The following is a 9,661-nucleotide window of genomic DNA, read 5'->3' as shown; positions in this document are numbered from 1 at the left end:
GCATTTCCTTGTTGGCTAATGATATTGAGCATCTTCTCATGTACTTTTTGGCCATTAGTTAGTTGTACTGGTTTTTGTTTCTTACAGAAACTTCTGATGTATCCAGAAATATTTCCAAACTTCAAGATGTATTTTCAGTGCTGTGGATTTTTCTGATGCTCTTTTCTTTGATGTCTGTGACATGTCATGCTCCATGTTCCGTTATTTTGCCAAGTGCTGTAAATACAAACAATCTGACTTGCCTTTGGGCTGCCTATCACTGAATGTAAGCTCACCCAAACACATGACAATTTAGAAAATCTTCCAGAATGCTACAGTTAAGATTTTGCTAAAGCAAGTGTTTTTTCTAACTCCTTGAGCTGCATGTTGCCTTGAGTTATCATCATCCGGATTGTATCCTGTAGAAGAAAGTGAAATGGGGTGACTGCTTTTACTTGGTTCAACATGGGACGTTTTACTTGGTAAAGTCAAGAATTGATACTGGGAACTGGAAGGGCTGCATATTAGGAAAGCCAAAAGCTAAAGAGTCTGCCTTGCTTCATAGCTCCGCTCCTACTTCCCAAACCATCATGCTGTAATATTTACTATCTTACCTACTCCATATAGCTTAGTATAAAATCAGGTGATGCTACTGAAGAATGTAGATGTAACAATATTAAATTTAAAAAGAACGTCTGAGTGGGAATTGAATTAACGTTAAGAGCAATGATCAAGAGAGAACATCCCAGCATTTAGATTCCTCCCTATTTACTAAAAATACTCTTTTTATCAATAAACAGAGTTAGGTCCTCTCCTCATCATGATCTTGTTCTCACCTCTTCCGTGGCGCTTTTGTTTCTTTTGAATTCTTCCCTTGCCCAATCCTTCAGATATTTACGATCAGAATCGTTTGGAACCTGCCGGATTGCTTGCAAAATCCTTCTGTACAGGAGGAGCACCTGTTGCCTTCTTATGAACTGTACAGGGGAGGAAAAACCGCCATTACTCCTGCACAACTGCCAGCCTGTAAACTGACTCTGGTCGCCAATTTTTCAAGGCAAAGAAAAATATTCTTAAAATGGCAAGAACTTCATTTGTGCCTTTTGCTTGCTGCTTTGTTAAAACTCGCCCCAAACCAAACTCACTGCCGTGGAGTCCATTTCCATTCATAGCCACCCCTTCTTGTGTTTCTGAGGTCGTATCTTTACCGAAATAGATTGCCCGGTCTTCGCAGTAGTGGCTGGTGGGTTTGAACCGCTAGCCTTCTGGTTAGCAGTCAAATGCCTTAGGCGCTAGAAGCCTTAAAATCAAGAGCTCTTAGCGAGCTAATACTTCACAATGCAGAAAAGAGCCTGCCAGTGTCCTAGAAACTGTAATCGCAATTAACAGTACTTTTCCTAAATTAGCGCTGTTGTTTAAATTCTCTGGTAATCTCATTTGTTGTCACAACTCTGTTCAACATGCAGCGCTCTTTACCGCGGTCAGGGGGCAGCTATTGCACCGCAATAGGAAAGGTTAAGAGCCTCGCTCACCTCAAATTTCCGCGATAGGACTGGGTTGCTGGCGTGCCTTCCCATTTGCCCTGCGGCGGAAACCCCGCCTCCCACATCCCGAACCCAATCACCTAAGGAGAGCATGGAGGGTCAGGGCTCGTGGTCTAGACTCGTTGAACCCCCAGGTCCATTCTTTACACAGGGTGGAGGAAAAGGTGAAGAATCCAGAAGTTCAGACCCCGGAAAGCTGCAGTAGAAGGTGGACGAGAACTGCTAGTACCTGTTTTAGCGTTAGTGTCACTGGGGGCAAGCAGGAAGCGGCCATGACTGCTACACACTCTTCTGGTTGGAGCCGCAATGCGCAGGAACGGAAATGGGGGAGCTTCCAGAGGGCGTGGTGAGCTTCGTTTGCTGGGAGAAGGTCTGTGGATTGTGCGCACCAGCTTGGCGGTCGGTACTGAATCCTTCCAGAGGGTACACTTTATCGGATTCGTAGCCATAAGCAATAAATGTCACCTAAGTCTAAATTCTCTCATCGGTGAAATGTGATAATAGTTAATGTGTCATAAGATTTGAGAATGAAATAATGGTAAGGCTCTTAGCACGATGCCCGACACGTGATTAACCACAAAAAAACCCCACTGCCATTAGAGTTGGTTCCGGCGACCGTATAGGACAGAGTAGAACTTCCCCATAGGGTTTCCAAGGCTGTAAATCTTCATTGTCACCTATTTCTCCTGTGGGGCGGCTGGTGGGTTCCAACTGCCTACCTTTTGGTTAGCAGCAGAATGTTTTAGCCACTGCACCACCAGAGCTCCATGGCACATGGTTGAGGGTTTATTAAATGCAAATATTTAGAAGCAAGGAGTAGAAGCCGTCAAAACCAAACCAAACTCACTGCCACTGAGTCGGATTGGACTCACAGCAACCTCTCCTTGGGTTTCTGAGGCGATATCACTATGAAAGTAGATTGCCCCATCTTCTTTCTCAGGAGTGGCTAGTGGGTTTGAACCACCAGCCTTCTGGATAGCAGCCAGATAACTTAGGCAGTATACAACCAGAGCTCCCAGAAGGCTTCACCTACTAAGCAAATGGTTGATTTGCACTCCCCCTTCCCCAGGCGCCTATGAAGACAGGCCTGGTGATCTTGTGTCCAGCTGGTCGCAGCCATGATACTCCTGTGGAGCACACAATTCTACTCCCACACATGGGGTGGTAAATGACTCCAAGTAACTGACCACAAGGTGTTATTTTACTTTACAGCTTTTTAAACACTATAGTTAAAAATACTAAAATTTAAAATGTTTCTTTTGAAATTTGCATTTCGCTCTTCTTTTTACCCCATGTTCATCCTGCTGTTTTCTACTGTAAGCATTTTCTCAAAGTGCTGGGTAGTCCTCATGATCTTCGTTTGTAATGACTACCCAACAAGGATTTAAGCGGCTGCCCCATTGTGGTTTTAAACTTTTTTTTTTTTTTTTCTATCATTTATAAGGAGAAATAACAGCCTTAAACCTCAAGCTTTTATTTCTTTTATGGTTGTTTTATCGTCCCCCCACAACACACATCACACACGCCCTCAGGCTATGTTACCAGAAGCGGGCTAAATGAATCTTTGCAAGGATTGTACCTAGTTAAAATATGACCAAAAACATTTGCTCAATTACCTCTTAATTGAGTGTGAAGTTTAGTCTGGTGGTTTAAACACTGGAGCTCCAAACCCAGATTGCCTTGCTTGATTGTGGAAATCCCAGTTCCCTCTTCATAGCTGTTCTTGCTCCTTAACCTCTCCCAGTTTCTGCCTTTGTAAAGTGAAATTCAGAATTGCAGTATTGAAGGATTCTATGGGCGTAATATTGAATGTTGCAGGAAGTATCAGAAGAAGATAGAAGGAATGTACAGAAAAGATCCATATTTGTGCCCATTCCAAAGGTGATCCAACAGAATGTGGAAATTATCAAACCATATCATTAATATCACACGTAAGTAAAATTTTGCTTAAGATATTTCAAAAAGAATTGCAGTAGTATATAGAAAGGGAACATCCAGAAATTCAAGGTGGAGTCAGTTGCTAATGTCAGGTGGCTCTTGGCTGAAAGCAAATACCAGAAAGATGTTTACTTGTGTTTTATTGACTGCAAAGGCATTTGTGTGGATCATAACAGATTATGGATAACATTGCAAATGGGGATTCCAGAACACTTAATTGTGCTCATAGGAAACCTGTACATAGCCCAAGAGGTGGTTATTTGAACAGAATGAGGGGACACTGAATGGTTTTAAATCAGGGAAATGCATTAGGGTTACATCCTTTCACCATATTTACTCAATCTGTATGTTGAGCAAGTTATCAAAGAAGCTGGACTATATGAGGAAGACTGCAGTATCAGGATTGGAGGAAAGGCTCATTAACAACCTGCAGTATGCAGATGGCACAGGCTTGCTTGCTGAGGGTGAAAATGGCTTGAAGCACTTACTGATGAAGATCAAAGACTACAGCCTTCAGTATGGATTACATCCCAACGTAAACAAAAATCCTCACAACTGGAGCAGTAAGCAGTATCATGATAAATGGAAAAAAGATTGAAGTTGTCAGAGATTTCATTTTACTTGAATCTACCATCAACACCCATGGAAGCAGCAGTCAAAAAAATCAAGCATTGCACTTGGAAAATCTGCAAAAAAAAAAAAAAAAACCTTTAAATTGTAAGGAGCAAAGGTGTCACTTTGAAGACTAAGGTGCACCAAACCAAGCCAGTGGTATTTTCAGTTGCCTCATATGCATGTGAAAGCTGGGCCATGAATAAGGAAGACTGAAGAAGAGCAGATGCCTTTGAATTCTGGTCTTGGTGAAGGATACTGAAAATACCATGGACTGCCAGAGAATGAACAAATCTGTCCTGGAAGAAATGCAGCCAGAAGGCTCTACTTTATCTCACATACTTTGGTCATGTTATTAATAGAGACTAGTCACTGGAGAAGGATGATTGGTAAAGTAGAGGGTCAGTGAAAAAGGTGAAGACCCTCAATGAGATTGATTTTCATAATGGCTGCAATGATGGGCTCAAGCATAGCAAGGACTGTGAGGATGGCACAGGATTGGGCAGCGTTTCGTTCTGTTGTCCACAGGGACAGTCAGAGCCCACTCTATGGCACCTAACAACAACAAAGTGAAATGGGAGTGCTTAGGTGGTGCATACTGTTTGCTTGATTGCTAACTGGAAAAGTTGTCCGTTTGAGTACATGCTGGAGCACCTTGGAAGAAAGGTCTGGCAGTCTACTTCCAAAAAATCACCCAGTGAAACCATGTGAAGTGCTTTTCTACTCTGACATACATAGGGTCCCCACGAGTTGAGAACTGCACAAAGTGATTGGTACTAGTTTAAAGTAAAATTAACATCTATTTGTATTTTATGTAACCCACTCAGAATTACCCAAACCCACTGCCATGGAGTTGCTTCCAACTCACGGCAACCCTAAGATAGAGTAGAACTACCCCATATACTTTGCAAGGTTGTAAATCCTTATGGAAGCAGACTGCCTCACCTTTCTCCTGTGGAGTGGCTGGTAGGTTTGAACCACCAACCTTTTGGTTAGCAGCCGAATGCTCTAACTACTGTGCCACCGCAGCTCCTTGCACTCAGAATAGGCCCCTCATGTAAGTATTCTGCAATCATTAGCCCTTTTGAACATTCCCATTTGTCATTCCCATATTGCCATTGTATGAGTGAGGCTACACCCATGGCCACATGTCAATTATGTATTACTCAAATTTTGTCTCACATTAGCAATAGAACTAACTTCTCATTTGCTTAAGTACTTGTGATGGTAATATCCCTCACCACTTTTAGTTATGCTTATTTTGTGTCTGCTCATAAGTTGGTCCATTTAAGATAATTAGGATTTGATTCTAATTTTATATGGGCTAACAAAGGCAGCATCAAAAATATGGAAGGAATATACAATTACTGTATCAAAAAGCATTGGCTGACTTTCAGTCATTTCAGGAGGTAGCATATGATCAAAAAGTGATAAAGACCAATAAGCAACATCATGAAAAATGGAGAAAAGACTGATGTTGTCAAGGATTTCCTTTTACTTGGATTCACAGTCAATGCCTATGGAAGCAGCAGTTAAAGAAATCAAGCAACAATATATTGCATTGGGCCTATGTACTACAAAGACCTCTTTAAAGTGTTAAAGAGCAAAGATGTCACTTTGAAGTCTAAATGCCTCCTAGACCTAAAGGAAGCTTGAGGCCAAGACAACATGGAGATCTCTAAGGAACACCAGGCCCACAGATTTTGAAAGGAGACAAGGACTTTCCCCCAGAACTGATTGAGAGAGAAAGCCTTCCCCTAGAGCTGGCACCCTAAATTCAGACTTCTAGCCTCCTAAACTGAGAAAATCGTTATTTGTTAAGGCCACCTACTTGTGGAATTTCTTTTATATCAGTGCTAGATAACTAAGACATGTCTGTAGTGTTCTGTACAACCTTTAGAAATATTTTATAAATATCATTTTCCTCCAATCATCTTAGGATCGTTATTGGAATTTGGTTGAATGTACAAATTAATGTGGTAACCTTTTTAAAATATTTCATTGTCTCAGCTAGAAACATTCACTCATTCCAGACTAGTCATACTGTCATGAATCATACATGCTTCCTGTTTTCCAAGACTAATGATTTGGGTAGGAAGACGTTGTTGTTGTTATGTGCCATCGTCAAACCCAACTCATAGCGACCCCTCCTTGGGTTTCCGAGGCAGTATCACTACGGAAGTAGGATTGCCCAACCTTCCTTCTGAGGAGTGGCTGGTGGGTTTGAACTGCCAGCCGTCTGGTTAGCAGGCAAGTGTCTTAGCTACTATGCTACCAGAGCTCCCAGGAAGACATTAGTCAAACATATTACAGATAACTCATCCAGGTTTACAGTGGGAGTTCCTTCTTCCTAGAGGGCACACCTGGGCTCAAGTGTTTGTCAGGCAAGCAAGTTAGGTAACAGGATTCTAGACAATGCACGGGAGGAACATGGGTAGATTCCAGTGGTTTGCTTTGACCAGGTCACAGTGTGGAGGGGATGCCTTGAGAGATGAGACAGGAGAGTCAGGCAAGAGCCTTATAGGTCATGCTAAGAAGCTTCGATACTTCCCTCTGCACAAGAGGAATCTCTGAAGGATTTTTCCGTCGGAGAGATTTTAAAAAGATGTCTTTGGATATTTTACAATGAAGTGAAGAAAGCAAAGACATGATTATTTCAGTTACCACTGAAGCTAGAGATTAAAAGAGCCTCCGCAGCTGTGTAGCCAGAGGAGCGGGGAAGGGAAGAAAGAGAAGTCTAGAAGTTGGACTAGACAAGATGATTAGTTTGGGGTGTGGATGGAGGTACAGAGCAGAGTGAGGAAGATGGTAGACAGAACTCCCATGTTTGTGAGAAGGGTGCCTATTGGGTTGGTTAACCTGGATGGGAGGCATACTGGAGCAGGAACTTTGCAGTAGGAGATTAGAACACAAGAACTGCATTTTGAACGTGATGCATTTAAAGTCTGTTACATAGGTAGAGCTCCACCTGACCTCTGAATATAATTGAGAATCCCTTGCTTGACTTCTGGGTGGAGATTTGAGGTCTTTTGCTTAGATGATTGATGGTTGAGGCCACAGCAGTGAAGTTGTCTAAAGTGAGAATATTTTGTCCAAAAATACGCTGCCTATTCCTTAAATGTCAGCACTTATCTATTTGGCCAAGGGACTGCGTTGTCAGAGAGAGAGAGAGGGAAATGGGAAAACTTGAAGAGCACAGGCAGCTTCAACGTGGCAGATTGATCGATCTCCACTCCTGCAGGCCCTGATGGCAGCCTGGGCCCTTAGTAACTCAGCCATGTAATGTTTCTTACCCTGGGTCAAAACCCTCCTTACTTCTGACCCCATCAGTTCCTGGTAGATTTCTTGACTCTGCTCCAGTGCTTCCAACTCTTTTGCTATCACAGGACAAGTTGCAAACAGTACTCTAGAGTAGCTATAATAACCTGCTTACTGGAATTCTTACTGTCCCAGACCCTGTGAGCTATCCTAGGGCCAAAGATTTAATTACTGTTTTGGCACACCATTTGTGAAGTTCTGGCTTAGACAGTCCTGTTTAAAGGTAGATTTGATAGATGAAGCACTGCATAATAGGGTGCTGTCTTTCCCTACCAGATCCAGCCCTGCTGGAGGATTAAGCTTCCTGCCCCACCGAAGCTGGCTTAGCCTTATGAACTGCTTTAGCTAAAGTGAATAAAGGGACATGTGCCACTTTGGAACAGAATCTTTATGAACCATTTCATGGTTCCACTAACTTGCTCTTTTCCCTTAGCCACAAGGCCAATGTATCAGAGACAGGGACTGTTCATTCCATCAGCCTTGATCCCGGAGGAAGATGATGTGAAGTGTCATAATTCACCCACCACAGACAAGAACACAAGTGAGAAATCAACCCTTATTGTAATAAACCACTGAAGTTGTGGGGTCAGGTTAGCGTAGCACAAACTAATAACAGCTGACTGCTGCAGCCAAGATCATCCCCGAACACAGAATACTATCATAGTCTATGAAGAACAGCCACAGGTTTCATCAGCAGTGGTATATTTTTTTAATGGGTTTCAGAATATAAGCTGCATAGCTTTTTAGAATAAAAAATAATGATGATATAACCTCAGATACATGCTTTAGGACACTTGGCTAAACAACAAACAATCTGTGTATCTTTGATAACCACCATAAAAGGGTGGCAAACTTCACAGTGTAATGTGATAACATACATGTAGAAATCACATCATGGTATATTGCCTACAAAAGAATATTCTGACAATGAAGACATTAAATAGAACACAGCACACAGTTTCAAGTGTTCAATCATTGCTTTCTGGCCAAGTGGAAGCTGTCTAGAAACCATAGATGTATTCTGCCTGGGAAAAGAAATAGATGTAGCTGTTTAGTTCTTCTAGCATTTCTTTTCAAGAATGAGGCTGGCTCAGTCCAGCTGGAAAGCAGTGTGAGGTATAATTTTCCCCTTAATGGTTAAGAAAAAAGAACTAAAGAAATAAATTACTACACAGAAGACAATGGCACTGAGAGAATGAAATAAACAGAGGGAAAAACATCTTTTCAGCATTGCATAGTCTCCAAAGCAGCAAATGTGGAAGAGGACACCGCAAAGCCACTTCATTATTACACAGCCCAAAGGTCATCTCCATTGATGACCTGGGCACCCATGACGTTTGGTTACTTTATGAGAACACACACGCCCGAAAGCTTCCTTTCATATCAAGTGTGATAAGAAGACATACAGCGCAAATACTCTGGCTGGGCCCTCACATGGCTTCCAGGATAGGCCAGAAGGTACTGAAGCTTGATACCTGCTGCAGCTGCTCCTTCCCTGCCCCAGAGGTCTGTTAGAAGAACCATGGCCTAGGCCAAGCGGGGAGCCATAGAGCTCCTGTAGGCTGTAAAATCTTGTTGTAGAAGAAAAATGAACAGTGCAAAAAAATATTTTGTAGCTGCTGAATGACTTTATAAATCACACAGTGTAATCCACATAGGAGCACTTGGGTAGAAAGTGTTCCATTTAATCCATGGTTCAAATAAAAAAGTCTCACTTTGGGCTGTGCTCTTCCTGTTCTACAGGTGGTCAGAGGTTGTCACCAACTCAAACCACTGCCTGAGAGCATCACTGAGTGTCTCAGGAAGCGCATTCACATCTCGAAGAATTACATAAAATGGGAACGGGAACTCTTCCATGTAAGATCGGATTTCAGGCATCTCTCCAGGTCCTTTAAATATTGGTACTTTAATGTCCAAGATAGAATCCTGTCAACAAAAGATGTTTTGAAATAAAAAGAAAAACGTCAGTGCCATTGGCAAGGTCTTCTATAACCTCTCTTGCTGACAGTTTTTAAATCTCCTGTGTCTCATTCCAGCACGAAACTAGTTGTTATTCACTAAGTCAAACAGCATTTTCAGAACTCTCAGTAAAGAGGAGGCAAAGCTCTTACAGGTTATCGAAGCTTTAATGTGCCACAAAGAGAGAAAGCTCCTCCTAGAACAGAACTGTCTGGGACATACACTGATGCTTCCAGCTGTGAGGCGCAGCCTGTTAAGGCCAAGTGAATGTGGAAAGGGCCCACTGACAAGGCTCCAATCAAAAACCAAAC

The 9,661-nt window shown here is 42.3% G+C and overlaps 2 protein-coding genes across 2 annotated transcripts in view; both read right to left on the bottom strand.

The window, feature by feature from the left end:
* Positions 1-317: 317 nt before the first annotated feature.
* On the bottom strand, positions 318-1,797 carry LYRM2 (LYR motif containing 2). Its single transcript, XM_007950831.1, has 3 exons — positions 1,753-1,797; positions 816-956; positions 318-398 (listed from the first exon to the last, which is right to left on the bottom strand). The coding sequence occupies exons 1-3, from the start codon at positions 1,795-1,797 to the stop codon at positions 318-320; spliced, it is 267 nt and encodes an 88-aa protein (XP_007949022.1).
* A 7,331-nt stretch (positions 1,798-9,128) lies between these two features.
* Positions 9,129-9,661, bottom strand: part of MDN1 (midasin AAA ATPase 1) — a 229,787-nt gene continuing 229,254 nt past the window's right edge. The window contains exon 97 of the mRNA XM_007951423.1: positions 9,129-9,317. Within this exon, the coding sequence (XP_007949614.1) occupies positions 9,129-9,317 (189 nt within the window). The remainder of the gene's footprint in view (positions 9,318-9,661) is intronic.

Source organism: Orycteropus afer, unplaced genomic scaffold, assembly GCF_000298275.1.
Source record: "Orycteropus afer afer isolate SDZICR_OR568_19922 unplaced genomic scaffold, OryAfe1.0 scaffold00011, whole genome shotgun sequence".
NCBI classification, from domain to species: Eukaryota; Metazoa; Chordata; class Mammalia; order Tubulidentata; family Orycteropodidae; genus Orycteropus; species Orycteropus afer.
Note: the sequence above shows the minus strand (reverse complement) of the source record. Positions and strands in the feature narration are given on the sequence as shown.

Bases quoted from the DNA above. Each gene is read 5' to 3' on its own strand.
- LYRM2 (XM_007950831.1), bottom strand. From the start codon at position 1,797: ATGGCCGCTTCCTGCTTGCCCCCAGTGACACTAACGCTAAAACAG. The intron at 957-1,752 runs GTACTAGCAGTT...TCCCCTGTACAG, and splicing joins TGACACTAACGCTAAAACAG to TTCATAAGAAGGCAACAGGT. The intron at 399-815 runs GTGAGAACAAGA...TTTCTTCTACAG, and splicing joins ACAAAAGCGCCACGGAAGAG to GATACAATCCGGATGATGAT.